Source organism: Callospermophilus lateralis, chromosome 3 (assembly GCF_048772815.1).
Source record: "Callospermophilus lateralis isolate mCalLat2 chromosome 3, mCalLat2.hap1, whole genome shotgun sequence".
Classification (NCBI taxonomy): Eukaryota; Metazoa; Chordata; class Mammalia; order Rodentia; family Sciuridae; genus Callospermophilus; species Callospermophilus lateralis.
This window is the reverse complement of record NC_135307.1, coordinates 130,957,758-130,978,436: the sequence shown is the minus strand read 5'-3', so window position 1 is coordinate 130,978,436 and position 20,679 is coordinate 130,957,758. Positions and strand designations below refer to the sequence as shown.

Genomic DNA, 20,679 nt, shown 5'->3' with positions numbered 1-20,679 from the left:
CTATTATGTTTCTTGTTTTAATTTTTTTTTGTTTTTACATTTTACGGGAAATAGGAGGAGGTGTAACACTTTGCTGTCTCTTTGTTTATTTTGCTTAAATATATAAATTTCTTCTTGAAATTGTCCCCAAGCAACAGGCATTTTTGTTTTGTTTCAGATTGTCATATTTAATTTGTTTGAAGTATTTAGAAAATCTTTTTGAGGTATGACAGATACTCCTTATGGGGCCATAACAAATGACTTGCCAGCTTGGGGCCCATTAACAGTAGATTTACGGGTTGAGGTTGTATCTTGCATGTCACACATGCTGCCTAATCCATGTGCTCCACTCATGACCTTTGTGCATGAACCTCCATAATTGTTTTTGCAAAGTTCTCCATGAGTAAAGCCTGTCTTAGCAGCTTTGGCCTTGACAGTTAACCCAAGAGACCTCAGTGTTCCCCTCAGTATCAGTGAAAAGTCAAAAAATGATCCCTCCATTATAAAAACAGTTATTTGTCCATTCTTTGACAGTGACAAGTATTCAGCTTGTCACAGATGGGCTAACCCCTCCTGCCCTGCCCTGGCAGAAGTAGTAGCTAGTCCTTAACTCAAGCTCCATAGTCACTGGTGTCAAGTCTTCTCCATTGTGGCCTCAGTATTTCCCTAGGGAATTTCTGCAGTGAATGGTGGTACCCCTGTTCAACTCTGGGGAACTGGGGTTTCCTTCCCCCTTAGTTCAGCTCCTGTGGTCCATACTACCAGAGAGGCTGCTATAACTGGCATCAGGGATGACCTACTATCTCTGTGAAAACCAGCCATTGAGGTGAGAGGAGACCAAAGCAATGAGACTGTGAAGGGCTATCCAGACTGCTTTGGCACTGGGCTCCTTCCCTTTCTCTTTCCTCCTTTCCTCATGTCAACCACAGTGGGTTATTCTGTGCCCTGTGGTTGCTAATTCTTACCATAATGATGATGGTGTGATGATACTAGGGACAAGAGGTGCCATTTGCTAAGCACCCCATGACAGAGATTCTCAGGGTACACTGGTAACAGTCCCCTATTATGGCACACTTGCTTTGACCTTTACACCTCTTGGTTTATAGCTGAAGGGACTCACAAGTTATATATAGGTCCCAGAAGTCCATCTTTGTTATCTTTTGGGGGTTACAACCAGACGGGTCTTTCTCATGTCCAGCTGATCTGGCTGTTTCTCTCCTCTTACCAGGAAAAGTACAGAAAATCTTCAGTTCACTCCTTGTATCTGATGTGCTAATGCTGATATTGTCTGGTGGTTAGGAGACAATTGTGGATATGATCTGTTGGGGGAAAGGAAAAGTACTAATATATGGTGGGGTAGGGCATGCATCGAACCTTCGGTCCTGTCTTTATCCCCATCTCCACTGGCTAAGGCCAGTGGTTCTGCAGCCCATGGGACTCTGGCCTCTTGCTCCCTCTTCATTGCCAACCTCACATCCAGCCTTTATCACTCAGTTTCTTTAACCATATCTGCTTCCTTTCATGGTGGGAAGCTGTGCTTCTGGAAGGCTGGGTTTTCTCCTAGGAAATGATCTTGGCACTAACTAAAGTTGACAAGGACCTGTCTAATTATCAGGCTAAATATAGGAGATCGCAAGTCCTGCCAGTGCCTGATGAGCTCAAAAATGACTCCATCTAACATGGTACCTGCTGGAGATAGGTGCACAGACTCTGTCAAAAAAACATGCCTCAGGAGGAACAGAGTGGCAGGCTGCATAGGCCTGTCTTTTGGACACAGATGGGAGATGCTTATATTATTAGGGGTTAGAGATTTGGGGATATCCATCAAAGTATTCACCATTTTGAGTTCTGACTTATTGAGAATTAGACACGTCTTAATTGATGAAAATACTAATAATTAATAAAATGCAGACTTTCTGTTCACCTGTGTTGGAGGATATGGCATGACCCCAAAGTCCCAAAGAAGCACTTTCTACTCTTTGTGTCCTCAGTTGATGGAAGCCAGCCCTGGAACAGAGCCAACCTGACCCTCATTCAGACACAATCTGAGATGCTGAAACTGGGCAAGTAGCCCTCACTGGGCCTCTGGCCCTGTGGAACCTGCTTTTGAGGCAGAGCAAGCCATCCTACTAATGAGAGAACATTCCCCAATCTAATCCATAGGGGGAGGAGAAAAGAAAGGCTGGAAAGAGGGCTTAGAAGTATTTATTCCAAAGAAAGTAAATAAGCCAAGTACATAGTGTGAAGGGAAACCACTTGAGATGGTGTTCTTGGTGCTACCTGCCCATGTTTACCTGGCATTAGAAATTCAAAGGCTCAAATCTCATTCCAGGGAGCAGCCAGTGCCTTTCTTCTTCAACCCTCGTGTCTGAACAATCCTGGCTAAGAAACAACAAAAGCTTCACCAGAGAATGCCTAAAAAAATTGCTTGCCAGATCTCTGCCTGATGTGGGGAGAGCTCTGACTGTAATTAACAGACTTGGTCTTTCCTGGGCCACCAAATGCAGATCTTTCTAGGACTTTCTGGATAACAGGCCATTTGTCAGGAATTCCAGGGTGTGGTCACTTCACTGTCCTCACATGTAGCCAAACAAGGATTACATACCAGCAACCTACTCAGAGGATAAGGCTTTCTGAAAAGCCTTGTTGGAAGAAGCAACTTGGGCCTGGACCAATGGATGTCCAGCTAGCTAGACCTCAGAACCACCCACAGGAGAACAAGATGCACAGAGCAGAAAGCCAGATGACACATGATATCTTGGCATCTTCACCAACCTACTTTCTTAAAGAATACAGAACCCAGAGCCAGGGCCCTACTGCCTTTTAGTGCAGTGTCCAAAAGTCTGGTTAGCAGGGCCAAGCAGATGCCAGGCTTCCAGGCTCAATAGTATTATTTCTCTACCTTTGCTGTGGAAAGGAGGGGATGGTGCAGAGACCTGAAGTGTTCATTCCAATGTTTCTAAGCAAAAGTTCTGTCTATTTTCTTATCTAATTTTTTGCCAGAATTGGGAATGGGAAAATGAAGAAGAGTATCCTTTTGTTCCTTATTGAAGCCACTGATTAAGAACTGGATAAGAAACCTTGAGCATCATTTCACTTCTTGTTTGAGACCAAGTAGCTTCACTGTTCTATAGGTGGTGATGCAAGCTAGGGGGTGTTTTGATCCTCTGGCTTTCACGCGCCAGGCCTATGTCTGAATCCTTTTGCTATGCCAGGTTTGGCAGGGTCCCCTGAGATGCCTGGAGTAGCTGTCCCCACAGAGAAGGGCCATTGTGCTTGCCACCACTGATTTTTGGGGTTGTAGGAAAATCAGCAAGGTGACTCTGAGCCTTCATTGCATTTCTTGGGAATGATAAATCCCCCAAGGGCTTGTTAACACACTGTCTCCTCTTCTGTTTTTGTAAAGAATTTTATTCCTTACAAGTTGACATTATCAAATGTAGATCATTGACCTTAAGTAGAAACTGGAGATATTGTATAGATGTCTACTTCAGCCCAGTGAAGCCAGAGCCCTACACTAGCCACTAACTGTACAAATCCTTGGTACAAATCCCCTGGAGCTGGGGGTCCTTCATCCATGGGTTCCCAACAACAGTAGATTCTTAGGTTCTTTTCACTGGTCTAGAGTAGCATTTTCCCAAATTAATTCCGTGAGCTGTTAGCATGTTGCGTTAATACTCTCTCTTTTATGGTTAAATAAATTTGAGAAACCTTGGGTTAAACAAAACTAAACAACAGTTTTTTTATCCCAAGACTTTCTAGACTGTATAGGATAATATGAAAAATTAATCTCTGAGCAACATCTAAGAGAGGATATTATTGGCAATTTGCCAAACTTATTTGACTAGAACTGCACTGCATTATTATAGTTATTGACATTTCAGGAGTGGAATAAGATGCATCAGGAAGTACTGGGCCAGCAGAAAGCTTACCCAGCAAAAAAGTAAGAAACCTGGTTCTGGTTCTGGCTTTATCTCTACTTGTGCATATGCCCTGGGAAAGTTGCTTTCACTTGACAAATATCAAGCAACTGAGCAACTGCATTTGAGAAGTTCTTTTGAAGTATAAAGTGGAGAATGAAAATATATTATTAAATTGCCTTACTCAAGCTTTGTTCAGAAACTCTGAATAAAGACTTTGAATCCATTGAAAAGACACCTATTATGACCAGACTGCAAAATGCACGAGAAAATTTCTTTTGGCTTCTCTGACGAGTCCAAAAAGAGATGAAGTGTGTAATATGATAGAGCAAGGAAAATGAAGATGACTTCCATGGGAAGTATGTCATTTCATTTGTGAGAGAAGATGGCTTAATCTGCATAACTTTCCTATGTACATAAATGAATACACCACAGTGAATCTCACCATTGTGTACATCCACAAGACTGGGGCAATAATTAGAATGAGATATATTCCATCCATGTATAATTTTATCAAAAAGGACTATATTGTCATGCATAACTAAAAATAACCAATAAAAAAAGAAGAAGAGGGCTTGCTACCTCCTAAAGATGTGCATTTCTTTTCTCATTCTTGCTGAGCACACTGGGGATCCCAGGCACCTGGGTAGAACATCACCCATTCACATCATGGTTCTCTGTGTTGTCACCATAGCCTTCAGAGGATGCCTCTCTCTACCTTGACTGTCAACCAGTCTGAGGAGGGGTCACATCCTTTCCTTCTTTAACCTCAGATTCCATGTTACTTTTTTAGAGAATTGACTTAGAAGGCCCTACTCTGGGCTGTAGTCCTTGGAGCCCTTCTTCTTTGGGGTAAGCCCAAGCCCTTTGAAGTTGGTCCACAAGACCAGACAATGGTTCTGAATACCACCCAAGTGTCCCTAAGGTTTCCACTGCTAGTAACACTAGGAATGTTTAGTGCTTTTGATACACTGTAGTTGGAGACATCTCTGACCTGCCTCCATCTCCAGGGTTAGGTAATTCCAACAGCCTCATACACTGGTCAGCCATTGGCTTGCAGCTTGAGAGAGAATTAAATACATCCATAAGTGGTACATTAATTGATATGCTATGTGCATGGGAGAGAAATGAAGTCCATCTCACCCATCTGGAAAGAGAGTGAGATGCCATGGGGTAAAGCTGAAGCATCAGTGAAGTCCCCAGGCCCAGCCACAGAGGACTCATTACCTAGTGAATTTGGTTGGCAGCACCTCCAAACCCTCTCCCACCCCAAACAGGGGACCCTGACCTGCACTAATCGGCCAAAGCAGCTCTGTATTAGGATCACAGACATGATGACTTAAAGGACCACAAATTTCTTATATCTTGGAGGTTGTAAGTCCTATGATCAACGTTTTGGTAAGGCTGCCTTCCTTCTCTGGAGGTTCCAGAAAGGAATCTATTTCCTTTCTTTTCCCAGCTATTAGAGACTATCTGCATTCCTTGGCTCCTTGACTTATTTTCTCCATCTTCAGAGCTAGCAGCAGCCTGGACATGGTGGGCACATACCTGTAATCCCAGCTATTTGGGAGGTTGAGGCAGGAGGATGGGAAGTTTCAGGCCAGCCTAGACAACTAGCAATACCCTGTCTCAAAATAAAAACAAATAAGAAAGGCTGGGGATCTAGCTCAGTGGGATAGAGTACCCTGGGTTCAACCCCCAATACATGCAAAATAAATAAATCAACAAATAAATAAAAGCAGAGTATCTTTAAATCTCTTGTTCTGACCTCTGCTTTTATTGTCATGTCTTCTGCTATGACTCTAACCCTCTTATGTACCTCTTAAAGGACTCTTGTAATTATATCCCAATAATTCAAGATATTCACCCCATCTCAAGATGCTTAATTTAATTATATCTGCAAAGTTCCATTGGCTATGCAAACTTATTCATAAATTTGGGGAATTAGGCCTGGGACTTCTTGTGGGACATTATTCTGTCACAAATTCCCTCTGGTTTTATGGTTCCATGAATCTCCCAGATATCTTTGCGGTCCTCACTCCATGCATTTGTCAGCCACCACTGCCTGTGCCTGGCCTGTGCCTCCTTGATTTCTAGCCTAATGGTGAAGTCTGTTTGCATTGTGAGTTTTTCAAAGTAGGCATCTGAACTGGGTGTGAGAGAAGACAGCTGTTTCTCGGGTAATTGTGTTCCTTTGAATGTCAGGTAAACTTTTCCATATGGTGAGGTCACATTTTGTTCTTGAGGTCTCAGCCTGTAAATGGAATTAAGCGTCTATATACCTGAGGCAGATCCAAATTGAGTGGTGTGGCCACTGGAGGAAATGTTTAACTTTCTACCTAAGTTTTGGTTCTTAGATGGCCTGGGTTTATTGCTCTATCTTGTTTTTTCTTGTTCAGGTATTTAATTCTGATTGCAGCTTTGGGAATCAGAGTCTACCTATGCTGGTTCCTAGCACAGTTTGATGTTCATGGTCTGGAAGACAATGAAATGGAAGCTTCCATTTTCTGACAGTTATAGAAGGATAATCCACTTGTGGCATCGCATGTCTTGCATTTAGCACGTACTATGTGCAGGCACTGAGTAGCACTGCTGTTACCTCTCAAGCATTAAAGGGCTCTGACATTCACTGTCTTCCCAAAGCCAGCCTCAAATGCATTTCTTGATTATATAATCATGCATTTTAGCCACTTCAGAGAGAATAGCTGGTAATTTGCAGATCCCGCCCTTTACCAACCCTACGTATGTTTCAAGGAATATTCATTTAACTTTTCCACTCTTCCTTTAAAAATTCTAAAACACCAAACATATTTCAAAGTGGGGCATAAGTTAGGACATATTAATTTTACTAAAGACAGAGAGGTGTGGCACAGATTTTTACCAAACATACAACTTGAGCACTCTAAGGAAGAAAAATTCTTTTGTAGCAAATTCTGCCATGATCCTGTTAGGCCATGGTGCCGGACTTATTCAAAAGTATGTGAAAAAGCCAAAGAGATGAAATTTAAGAAATCCTTAGGATTTCGTTGGGGCCAGGCTGTCTTTGTTTTGTTTATTGGGTTTTTAGAAATTTAAGGCTAGGCTTGCTGCTTTTCCAGCCACAGAGCATGGCAAAGTGAATGTAACACCAGGGGATTTCCTTATTCAAATGCCAATCACATTTTGGCACAAGTAGAATTCCATGCGTACCTTTTCTTTTTCTTTTTTTTTGGACTGGGGATTGGACTCAGGGATGCTCTCTGCCACTAAGCTGCATCCCTTGCTCTTTTTATTTTTTATTTTAAGACAGTGTCTTACTAAATGCTGATGCTGATTTCTAACTTGGGATCCTTCTGCCTCAGCCTCCCAAGTTGCTAAGATTATAGGCGTGTGCTACCATATCTAGATGTATTCCATATATATCTTAAATGCATATTGAGCCCATGTTTAAAGTGGTATAAATGGTTTAAGAAAATTTATAGAGTAGGCAGCAAAAGAATAGTCTGCATCAACACATGGAAACACCTTGGATCTTTGAAAACATGCAAGTCCATGACTGTTTACATGGGGTGAGAATGTATGAATGAATAAGCAGGCAGATTTTTCCCCAAAGCTGGTTAGAAAGTGATATATGAGAATGATGCCTGAGCTTTGGGGAAAATGCGGTAGAGCAAGGTTGATTTATGACTCTGTCCAGATTTGGAGTTCATGAGATTTATGCTGGGAGGTATCACCTCAGCCTTCTGGGACTTGCCTCTGTGGCTTCCTGAAATAAGTTTTATTAATCTTTACTTCTTAAAGCAGTTCCTTAACCTTGTTGGGTAGCAGGAAAGCTCTTGGGCCCTCTCAATATTGCTCTTCCCTCAAATTACACACCTCCAGGTCTTCCGAACTTTGCTCACAAGACAAAAATTTGTTTGTTTGCTTGTTTAAGCATCCATTGTAAGTTGGCCACTAACTTGTGTTGATTTGTGGGAAAGAGATACACCAGAATCTTTGTAGTTCATTCTTTTCCACTGTATGTTTCAGGGAAAATATTTTCTGCTGGTAGCAATAAAAAACACAGGGGGATTCTTTGCCCTGCAGCACATGTTGCTTTTGGGCAGTCCTTTCTTATCTGAGAACAGCTTAATTTACTTACTTTCTGGGGTTTGCTTAGCTAGAAAGTGCCCATAGAGACACTTCACAAGGTTTCTTTACTAGGTGTTGGCTTCACTTACCATTGGAAAAGCTTCCTTCCTCCATTTTCAGATCGGTGAACTATAAGCATAAAAATGTCCATAGAATATCATCACTAATTGGAAAAGAAAGCATATTATTGAATTACATCAAATTCATAATCACAAATAAATGTGAACGTGTTTTTCCAGCATCTACATCTCTATACCACGGCCTGTATGGTTATTATGCAGGGCTCCAAGATGGAATGAAATGAAATGGACCAGAGCCAAGGCAGACGTTGGGCTTCCCCGCAAAGCTGGGTCTTTGTTGCTGGGCACCTCTCTCTGGACATTACATGGGCTCTGGCCTCCATGGAGTAATTTTGCACTTCTGCTGCAGGTAGAGCAAGTCAGCCAGTTGGCCGTGTTTATAGAGGCAGCTTTAGACTATCACAAACAGTCCACAGAGATTCTGCAGGAGCTGCAGAGCAAGCTACAGATGCGGTAAGGTCCTTTACCTTTCTTATAGCCAGGGGCTGCAGAGTTAAGTCAATTGAAATCAATCTCTGTCTCTTTATCTCCCCTTCCCTCTGCCCCATTCTATGCTGAAATTTCTTTAGTTGGCTTTCATGGTTGGGCATGGGATGGGACAGAAAACTAATATGTGACTTTGGCCAATAAGTCAGAACTGGGAAAAGAGATCTGATAGCTTTTCTCCTTTTTCTTTTCATTAAAGCCCCCTTTCTCTCCGCTGTGTTTAGGGCAATCAAACAAAGGGCTCCCTTGCCCGCCTTGGAGGTTGACCCTTGCAGAGCTGTCTGCTTCCTTGCCAACTTGCTGAACTTTGCTCTCCACTTATAAGCTGGCAGTAGCCATGGTGTATACTCTCTTCCCAACACCTAGGGGCATGCAGAGAAGAGTGGGATGATTCAGAAAATATGTCAATATCCATACAAAAGATATATTTATACTTCACTAGTACAAATACCAGGCTGAGCTGGGCGTGGTGGTGCACACCTATAATCCCAGTGGCTTGGAAGGCTGAGGCAGGAGGATCTTGAGTTCAAAGCCAGCCTCAGCAAAAGTCCGGCACTGTGAAACTCAGTGAGACCCTGTCTCTAAATAAAATACAAAATAGGGCTGGGGATTGTGGCTCAGTGGTCAAGTGGCCCTGAATTAAATCCCTGGTACCAAAAATACAAAAAACAAAAAACAAACAAACAAAAAATCAGACTGTATTCATAAGATTGACATGAAAAGCAATTTCAGCATATTCTGAAAGATGAAAGAAATATTGAGATTTGTGCCTTATGGTTTTAATGATCGACATAGACTATATATTTTTGAAAATTAGTAATAACATCTATAATATGCACAGCAATCCTACTAATTAAAATGTTGGGCTAAAAATACCATTAATACCCCATGTTTTGAACAAGTTTGATAACAGAAAATTACTTTACACAGCATTATGGCAATGGCAAAAACAAATCTGGAGAGATTTTCTCTCAATTCAATGCCCTGATTCTAGAAGGATAAAACGTGTGCAGTCCCTGAAGCATCCACTAGATATTCATCTAGCTCTTATAAGAGGATATTTTCACAATTCTCTAACAGAGGGGAATGAAGAAGGCAGCTAGTGTGGTTGAGGGGCCACTTGCTAAATGCCTCTGGGACTTATGAGACTAAATGGTCTTCAAGATGAATTTCACTGAGAAGCTCACATAGATAGTTGGAAAACTGCATTTAGGATGTGACTTCTGTCCCTTAGGGCTATTAAGGAATCAGTGTGTAAAATCCGTCACCTCCCTGGTCACTCATATCACCTAGGTTTGCATACTCATCAGGGCTGAGTGAAGGTGTGTTTGAAAGCTCTGCTATCTTTATCAGATGCCTGACTCAGATTTCAATGTGTTTTACAGAATTATGGCTGCATCCAATATCCCTAAAAGAGAATATAAGCCAAGACCTGTGAAAAGGAGTACTAGTGAGTTCAATGGGGTTTCCACCACTTCTGCAGCAAAGTCGGCAGGTACGTTAACCTCTCTCAAAGTATGAAGTGTGCCCCTCAGTAAGGCTTCTTCTAGAAACATTGATCTGCTTCTTGTTGTGAGGTCTATCCATGCAAAAACCCTAACATCCTGAATTCCTTTGCTGATTTGGTGAAATTCTTTCCCCCGACAATGTCCCTTTTTTCTATTTCAAATACTCATCCGATTTTGAAAATGAACACCAGGAAGAATTCCATCACTTTACTAAAGTCTCCTTATATGGCAATTAGACAAACCCTTGATCTTAGGACCCTTGTTGCTACATTATCCTTACATTTTTAACTTTCAAAGTATTTACTAATTTTTAAAGTTTTTTATTGTTGAGTACTTGGTATATGCTGGGCTCTGTCTTAAGTGTTGCATTCTTCATTTTTAATGACAAATGACACATAAATATAATCTTGAGTAAAGCAATCAAACTGACGGGAAAAAAATCAGATAGTATAAAAATTCTGTTGTCTCTTATGATTGCCCATTACAACCCAATCTCCTCCTTAGATGTAGCCACTGTTAACCATTTGGTATGAATACTCTCATATGTATTTATGTACATATACATACACACACAGTTTTAAGATTTTTTTTCTGTTTTATAAATGTAAGATCAGCTTAGACATATTGTTATGCAGTTTGATTTTTAAAATATTACTGTTTCTTGGAGTTATTTTCATACCTTACATATAGATCTATCACTTTTTAATGAGTTCATAGTTTTTTATTATACATACACTATATCCCTATTAATTAACCTAGGTTTTTTTTTAAATTTACTAATATGAATACCTTTTATCTGCCTCCATATTCTGGTAAGCAAGTCTTTCTGGGAAATGAAATGGCTGATTTATCCTCATTGCTGAGTTATGCACATTTTAAGTGATAGTAGATAATTGCTTCAATTACCTACATGACCTTTACTATTCCAATACCTGCTTCCTAATGCCCATGTAATTACACTTCCATTTCTTCTGAGCACTCAAGAATTAAAAAATGGCATTCAACTTTAGCTTGTCTTTCCATAATTACAAGTGAGATTGAATATTTTTTCTCTAATTCATCATTTGTATTTCCTTATGTCTGAATTACTTATGTCATTTTTTTCTTTTAGGTAGTTTATGTTAGTGATTTGTATAGATTCTTTAATATTTACAATTTTTTCCTCTTTGTCACTTATCTTTAAACCTTGTTTATGAAGTGTTTTACCTATTTATTAGTTTTGTTGCTGTGATTTGCTTTGTTCAGTTTTCTTTTGAGTATATAGAAGCTCTATTTTGATGTAGTCAAATTTACCAATATTTTTACTTGTGATTTTTGCATTTTGTGTGTACTTATGATTTTTGCATTTTATGCCATTGAGAAAAGTCTTTCTGACACCAAAGTTATTCTGCTGTAGTTTTCTATGACATAAAATCTCCTCTAGATACTTAAATGCTAGTCATTTGGATTTTATTTTTGTAAATTAAAATAAATTGCTAAACTATCAGAATGGCTGTGTGAGTTTGCATTCCCACCAGCCATGTATGAGTGATCCGGTTTCTTCACATACACACCAGCATTTGGGGTTGTCACCATTTTTAATTGTAGTTCCTTTGACTAATGATGTTGAACATTTCTTCATTCGCTTATTTACCATTTGAAGGTCCCCTTTGGTGAAATTTCTTTTCATATCTTTGCCTGTTTTCTACTTAGATTATTTGTATTTTTACTGTTGAGTTTTGAGAATTCTCTCTACATTCTAAATGTTGTGGGGTTTTTTTTGTTATGAAAGTGGTTTGCAAATATATTCCCTCACTCTGTGGCTTACATTTTATTATCTTAGCAGGGTTTTTCACAGATCAAAAGTTTTTAATTTGGTTGAAATCCAAGTTATCCGTTTCTCCTGCTATTTGTTCTTGATATGAAACTAAGAATTCTTTGCCTTGCTTAGTATAAGAGATTCTCCTGTTTTTTCTCAAATTCATGATTGATTTTGAGGTAGGATTTGTGTGTAAGATGTGGCTTGAGGTTCATTTATTCTGTTGTTGGATGTCTGGTTGTTCTTCCATAGCACACCCAATCCAGAAAAGCATTAGTCTGAATTTTCTTCCACCACTATCACTCCCTTTAAAGTTCCTTTTTTTTTCCAATGAAAAATAACAATTCTCAGGGGTTGGGGCTGTGGCTCAGTGGTGGAGTGCTTGCCTTGCATGTGTGAGGCACTAGGCTCGATCCTCAGCACCACATAAAAATAAGTGAAGATACTCTGTGTTCATCTACAACTAAATTTAAAAAAAACAATTCTCAGAATAATATGTACATGTAGTTTTTAAAATAAAATGGTACCACGAAGCTTCTATTTATGAAAATCAGCAGTCTCCCTCTCTCCTCCTCTGCCAAGGCTTATTTCCTACTCTCAGAGGAAACCACTTTCAACTCTCCACTGTTTGGTATTTAACTCCATTGTTCTAAACAAAATGTTATTTGCTGATTTTTCAGTTTGGGGTCACAAATAATAATTTCCTACTAAAGAAGATAAGCATTCAGCTTGCTCTCCTTTGGTCTCCCATATATACCCCCCTCTTCCAGCTTACCTAAAATCACCATTCTTGTCAAATAAATACTTATTACATAATGATCATTTTCATCATGCAGAAGTATTAAAATCCACCCCTCTCATTTCCCCTGCTGTTATTTTACATGCAGTTGCTGCTATCTCTGAATGAAAACCTGGGCAGGCTCAGGACTTTTCTGATTATATCTAGGTCACACGAGTTCTCCAGTCAATTCACTGAATAAGTGAAAGTTTGCACAGTGGCCCAGTTGCTAAGACCTGTGTAGTAACCAAAGTTAAAATCTCCAATATACTATTTCAGTGGCAAGCTAGAAATCAGGGCAGGGATGGTATTAGGCTTCTTTGTTTCATCTACCCTTCTGTTCTTGAAGCCCTAGAGAACTTCATGCTCTTTGAGGGCACTTTTAAATAAATCTCCCTCATACCCTAACCTTTCTCTCAGAAGAACATGCAACTTCCAGCTCCTCCCTGCTCTCTCCATAACTTCTCTGAATTTTTTTTCTAATCTTTGTTACCTGATCTGGTTGTGCCACAGGTGTGAGTTAGGGTTAAGAGTAATAAAAACGTTTCCCCCATCACTTCTGTTTGTTTCAAGTTCTACAGGGTGATCTTCTGCACACCAAGCTTTAAAAACAGTTCTGAAGCCTCAGCCCAAACCTCCATTTTTATGTTCTGTAACAATGACTACAATGCCATGTGCATAAAAATAATATGTACAGCATCATTGCTGAGGGACTAGGGCTCTACTTTCATTCTTATTCAACTTCCTGCTTCTTGCTTGTCTTGACACCAGATCCTGTTAATCCTCTAACTTTGGTCTTCTTTTTCAGTCAAATCTGGGTTGGTCTAGTTCCTTTGCATTTTTTGAGAATTTTAAGATCATCTTTTCAATTTTTTTAAAAGCACATTTGAATTTTGATTTATATTGGGTTGACTCTCTGATCCCTTAAGAAATAATCAGTAGTTTAACAATATTGAATGTTCCAATCTTGAACACTTTGGCCTTTATTATTTCATCACTTCTGCTTGCTTTGAGTTTAATTTGCTCTTTTTCTGTTCCAGGATACCACCTAACATTTAATAGTTTGTCACATTAGGCCCCTCTTGGCTGTGACAGTTTCTAAGACTTTCTTGGTTTTAAATGAGCTTGACCACTTGGGAGAGTACTAGTCAGGGATTTTGAGGTTGATTTAGTATTATTCATGGTCTGAATGAGGTTGTGAGTCTGGGTTCCTCACCACAGTGTATCAGGCTGTTTAGGTGACTGAGCACTGTGAATGCCCATCTGGATCAGCTGGCTAAGGATGCCCACCTGGATCAGCTGGCTAAAGGTTCTAGTTTTCTTCTCTATGGAAAGGTTTTAAATTACAGATGTGATATTTTAAAAATAGATACAGGAATATCATTGTTACCAGGTTCTTGAGAGAGTTTGTCTCTTTCAAGGAATTTGTCCATAAACCTAAGTTGTCAGTTAGGCATAAAGTTCTTCCAGTTATTCTCTTATTATCCTTTTAAGATATGCAGAATTTGTGGGGGTGTCACCTCTCTCATCCATTGATGATACTGGTTATTGGTATTTCTTTCCTTTTTTTCTTAATCATCTCATTTTGGCTATGAATTTCTTAATTTTCCATTTTTTTGTCAGTGTTTTTTCTCTCATGTTTACTATATTCCATTTTATTTGGTTCCACTTTGATCTTTATCATTTCATTGCTTCTGCTTACTTTGGGTTTAATTTGCTCTTTTTCTAGTTTCTTATGATAGACACTAAGGTCTTTGAGTCTGTTATTCTTTTCTAATAACTGTATGTGTTTACTGCTATCAATTCCCCTCTGAGTACTACTTTAGTTGTATCTCATGGATTCAGATATGTTGTGGTTTTATTTTCATTCTCTTTGAAACCCTTTCTAATTTTATTTTTCAAAGTCTCTTTAACCTATTATTTCTTTTGAAGTATTTCATTTCCACATATGTGGTCTTTTTCAGATATCTTTTATCTTTCTGTTTGAGACTTCAGATAAACTCTGTTTTGTTCAAATAGCATACTTTGTATGAATTGTACCCTTTAAATTGTTTTGCTTTATGGCCCAGAATATGATTCGTCTTGGTAAATGTCCTGTGTGCACTTGAAAATGTGTGTATTCTATTTTCTTTGGTGGAGTGTTCTATAAATGTCAGTTAGATCAAGTTCTTAGTGTTGTTCAATTCTTCTATATCTTCTGATTTGTTGCAGTCTGTTTTTTCTTATTAATTTTTGGGTAAAAAGAGTATTGAAATCTCTAATGGTATTGCTGGACCCATCCATGTTTCCTGGCAATTGAATCAAATATGGGAAGACTGGTTACATTCCCTTCTCCTTCCTCCTTCTTGTTGACCCTTTAATCTAATTACTCATATTGCTCTTAAACCTGGAAATACTTTTTAAAGCCTTAAATATACTTCTCTATTTCCTTGATATTATTCCCCTTTTTAACTCCCATTAGATGTTGGCTCTTTGGATTCTTCCTCTGTGTCTAAGTGTCCTATCCCTTCTTTCCTCATCTCTGCCCTCAGAGGAAATTTCATTATATCATTTTATTCTTCGCTGATACCATTCATTTATTTAGCATATCTACTCAGTCTCTTACCTCTATCCTATTAGTTTCCCCACTACAAACTATGTGGCTTAAATTAATACACATTTATCATCCATTTTAAAGTTGTGGGGACTACAGGGCCTAAAATTCAGGAGCTGATGCAAGAGGGGAATCCATTTCTTACCTTTCTCACCTTCTGGAGGCTCTGTGTTCCTTGGCTTCTGGCCCCTTGCTCCATCTTTTTAGCTGGTGGCATGGTGCCGCAGTCTGGCTGGGCACAATTCAGGAGCCACTTGTCAAAAGAAACTAACTTTATTTTTAGAACCACACACACCAAACAAAACAGCTCCTCAAGAAAAACCCTCAGAGCCCAACTGCCACCACCGGCTTCCCACAAGCCACAACCTCAACCACGAGCCTCCCCCCTCCCACAATCCTCCTGCTCTCGAGGCAGATTGGCTGGGTCATGTGGGCGGAGCCAAAAAAGTCCCCCAATGAGTAGCTCCGTGGCCTGAAAGGGCAGGGAAACAGCCCAATGAGCATCACCGCAGAGGAGTCAATCAGCTAGATGTTGCTGGGGCTGCTGTGAGCCAGTCATCAGCTGGTAGTCTGAAAGGGCGGGGAAACAGCTCAATGAGCATCTCCAATGAGCATCACCGCAGAGGAGCCAATCAGCTAGATGTTGCTAGAGCCGCTGTGAGCCAATCATCAGCTGGCAGTCTGAAAGTTTGCTGGGGCCCCTTCGGCTATGGCTCTCAACATCTCCCCCTCTCTGTTTAAACAACAAGCATGTGGCTTAGGGACCGTGCCTGCCTTAGGTTGTCCAATAGTACATATGGTTCTTACCCGTTATCGGATGAGCTGACCTCAAGGCGTCAGCCTCCTGTCTTAGGTTGGTACCATTGCAATTGGATCTTACCCGTCACTGACTACCGGTCCAGTATACAGCCACACCTGTGGAGAGGTCTTTGTACCATCGGGGGGGGGGTGGTGAGGTTCTTTGCCTCACCTCTGTTGGCCCCCAAATTTTAGCTGAACGATCATGACAAGCAGAAAGGAGGAAGATACACCAAGCCAATTGACAGCTCCTTTTGGAAAAATTGTACCACCGATGACACCATCAGCATAAATACCCCAACACTACCACAAGTCACTGCACCAACAGATAGTTCACAATGCATACAAGTGAGTTCACAATGCATACAAGTGACACATAGTCCAGGCAAGTTCTGCAAGCAGTTACCCTGATGGGGTTGCTGGGTTCCTCCAGTGCTCCGTATATTTGTGGTTTTGGGCCCCGGAGCATTGGGCCCCCCTGTCCATTTTTTGGCAATGGAGCCCGATGCCTTTCTCCATGATATCGTCGATAAACACTTGGTCCTTGTTCGTTTTTTGATAATGGAGTACCCTCTATGGTGGTTTGAGAATGGCATTCATTAGCTCAATGTCTCCCTCTACGGCATCGTGGGCAAATACCTGGTATTCTATTCCTTTGATACCTAGTTTTGTTAAACCCTCTTCCTATGGGGCAATTCCTTTTAAAATGTCCTGTTTGTTCACAATTGTAGCATGTTCTTGGCCTGGCATCTAAAGCCTGTTTTACTGCAGCTGCCACAATTTGCCCTTGTTTATTAATGTCTCTGGTATCTAAAGCCTGTTTTACTGCAGCTGCCACGACTTGCTCTTGTTCTTTAATGTCTCTACATAATTTAATATATGTGTTTAAATCTTCATGTTTCCATGGTCTAATGATATCTCTGCACCAATGATTCGCTTGGTCATAAGCCAGTTGTTTTATTAATGGCATTGCTTGTTCCGTATTCCCAAAAACTCTGGTAGCTGTTTGAATAAGCCTATCTACAAATTCAGCATAAGATTCATTAGCTCCTTGTATTATCTTAGATAATTGACCTTGTAAACCTCCATGTCCTTGTAAAGTCTTCCATGCCCTAATCACCTCTGCAGCAATTTGTGCGTATACGCCAGGATCATATGCAATTTGTTGCTGCTGATCCTCATAAGGTCACTTTCCTAACAACATATCTAGATTTCTCTGAGGATAACCAGCTGCTGCATTTCGCCTAGCCATCTCCTTGCAAAATTCCTCATTGGCAACCTTCCATAACAGGTATTGACTCCATTTAGCACAGCTTTACACATATTAGCCCAATCTGCTGGCGTCATGTTCAAGTTGTTAATGGATTCGACCAAGCTTACAGTGAAGGCTGCTTGAGGACCATAGGTTGTTACAGCCTCTTTTAGCTGCTTCACTGTTTTGAAATTTAAAGCTGGTAAATTCGCTGCCCTCCTACCTCAAATACAGGGCATGTTAATACTTGAGATCCTGTCTCAGGATCCCAACTATCAACTGTGGGGGTTGGGAGCCTCCCAGCATATGGAGATGGTGCTGTTGATTGGACACTTACGCCCTCTGGTGATAGAAAGGTGTTAGTAGCAGTCTCCTGTAGAGGTGGTGCTGTTGGTTGGACACTTACACCCTCTGGTGATAGAAAGGTGTTAGTAGCAGTCTCCTGTAGTAACTTTTCCCCTGATGGCTTTTTCTGCTCTAAACTTCCTTCCTCTGTCTGACTAGCTCGAAAAAGACCTTCTCTTTTACTTGAATCTTTTCTTCTTTCTGACTAACTTGAGAGACCTTCTCTTTTACTTGAATCAATATGTCTTCTCCTTCCTCTACCTTTGTCTGAATTGAAGGCTTTGGACTAAGCAAACCAGATACGAACGTCCACAATGGCAATGTGCCAACTGGCAGAGTTCCTGGGCTGTTCTTTTCTATTGTTTTTAAATCTTCACCATGATGGTTCCATTGTGATGTACTTAACAACTTCTCCTTAAAAAGCCATGGGCTACTTTTTTTTTTTTAAAAAGAGAGAGAGAGAGAGAGAGAGAATTTTTTAATATTTATTTTTTTTTAGTTATTGGCAGACACAACACCTTTGCTTGTACATGGTGCTGAGAATCGAACCCGGGCCTCACGCATGCCAGGCGAGCGTGCTACCACTTGAGCCACATCCCCAGCCCCTACATTTTTGTATTGTATCAACGTATGCCCTAACGGCTCTTGATTTTACTGGGATGCCTCCTTCCTCTAACAATTTACTTAACACTCTTTCGGTTTGTTTTTTACTAATTTCTGATCCCATATTTCTACTATAATACAACCCAACAAGATGACGCCAAACAAAACCGAGATAGAATGAAACAAAAAGGGAACAACAAAAATTCATTATAGCCTTTCTATCCTCCTGACATGTGCATCCGTCCTTTCTCCCTATCTGTTCCTCAGACGTATACAGTTTTTCCTCAGATGTGAGCGTTTTTCTTCCATCTCACTCATCTCCAGGGACAGGCAACTAAAAACAAAAATGAAGCAAAACAAAAGAGGAATCTTAAAATGGCTACCCATCCTCTCACCCTGCCCTCAGGGGCGAGCAGTTTACTTACCCTCAGTCGCTCCCCGTGCGAGCCACCAAATGCCGCAGTCTCGCTGGGCACAATTCAGGAGCCACTTGTCAAAAGAAACTAACTTTATTTTTAGAACCACACACGCCAAACAAAACAGCTCTTCAGGAAAAACCCTCAGAGCCCAACTGCCACCACCGGCTTCCCACAAGCCACACCCTCAACCACGAGCCTCCCCCCCTCCCACAATCCTCCTGCTCTCGAGGCCGATTGGCTGGGTCACGTGGGTGGAGCCAAAAAAGTCCCCCAATGAGCAGCTCCATGGCCTGAAAGGGCAGGGAAACAGCCCAATGAGCATCACTGCAGAGGAGCCAATCAGCTAGATGTTGCTGGGGCCGCTGTGAGCCAATCATCAGTTGGCAGTCTGAAAGTTTGCTGGGGCCCCTTCAGCTGTGGCTCTCAACAGCATGGCATCTTCACATCTGTCTCTAGCCTTGTTTTTAAAAATTTTTTTAGTTGTAGTTGGGCCCAATACCTTTATTTTATTTTTTAATTTATTTTATGTGATGCTGAGGTTGGATTCCAGTGCCTCACACATACTAGGTGAATGCTCTACCTCTGATCCACAATCCCACCCCTCCAGCCTCATTTTTCACAGTTGCAAGTTCTTTTCTGAGTCTAATCCTCTTGCTACCCTCTTATAAGGCCCCTTTTGATTATATTAAGTCCACACACATAATTGTATGACTATAAGTGCCCACCCACATAATTCAAGGTAATCTACCTATATCAAGATCTGTAAGCCAGGTGTGATAGCTGTATTCCCAGCAACTCAAGAGACTGAGGCAGGAAGATTGCAAATTTGGGGCCAGTCTCAGCAACTTAGTGATCCCTGAATCCAAATAAAAAAATTAAAAGGGCTGGGGATATAGCTCAATGGTGGAGCAACCCTGGATTCAATCCCTGGTACCAAAAAAGAAAAAAAAAAGAAAGAAAGAAGGAAAAGAAAAGTTGGAAGATTCCCTTTTGCCACATAAGATACCATATTCATAGATTTCAAGGATTAGGAGGAGGAGAGAAAGGCATTTTTTGCGTTCCCACCATATATATATTCAAATTTCTAAAATTTTAACCTCATGAGTAATTAGATCCTTTAGATCCTTTTTAGAATATTAATTATAATTTTAAGAAGTCTCTATTTTTGTAATATATTAAATTTTATCTCCTTGAGTGTTTATTTAGATCTGCCATCTCCTTTATGAAGTTTTTTTTCTCATCCAATATTGTTGATTCTTGGCTCTATATGAAAATTTTTATTTGAGATTCCTTTCTAGTTGGCCTCCCATGGTAAGGGGAGAGTAAGGGATTCTCAGCTTATTAAATGTACTGGTTTCTGGTTTACAGGATGTTTCCATCACCCATAGTATTGCCCTGATATCCTGTTTTGGGTCGCCATATTCAATACTCCTTCCTGAAGGCAGATGTCTGGGCTCCCAGATACACAACACAAACCCAGGAAGGGAGGACTTACCTGGCTCCTTTTCTTTCAGAGTGCCACAACAGCTATCCAGCTACCAATATGCATTTATTCTGAGCTTTGGACATCTGATTGCATTTTTCTGCTTTTACACAAGATGGCTTTAGGTGCCAAATTAATGTCAGCATAAATATCTTGAATCACATCATAAGAATATTCTTTTTTTAATTCCGTTTCAGTCATTCTGATGTAAAATCATAGTTTTGTGCTGAAATGTTATTAATGTCCAGTTTTAACAGAAGATAGAGACCTCAGGTTAAAAACCTTTTTCAGGCAAGAGCCCTAACTTGAATTGAATTAAATCGCCTCTTTTCCATCATAATTGTTTTCATATAGTCTCTTTATAGCATGTGGTGCTAGTTTTCAATTTACATTTTTGACATAATATTTCCTTTAAAATTATTTTAGTTAAATTGATTTCTTTAAAAATCATCAAGAGGATAGTCAGATATAGTTCTCTGAAGACTTCTTTTATATTAGGGTGACACTAGTTTCTGTATCAAAAAAAG

General features: G+C 40.3%; 1 protein-coding gene across 1 annotated transcript in view; it reads left to right on the top strand.

Annotated features, from left to right (window-relative positions):
* Sh3gl3 (SH3 domain containing GRB2 like 3, endophilin A3) overlaps positions 1-20,679 on the top strand; it is a 57,385-nt gene that overhangs the window by 19,918 nt on the left and 16,788 nt on the right. Inside the window, exons 6-7 of the mRNA XM_076848768.1 lie at positions 8,439-8,542; positions 9,961-10,070. Coding sequence (XP_076704883.1) covers positions 8,439-8,542; positions 9,961-10,070 — 214 coding nt within the window. The remainder of the gene's footprint in view (positions 1-8,438; positions 8,543-9,960; positions 10,071-20,679) is intronic.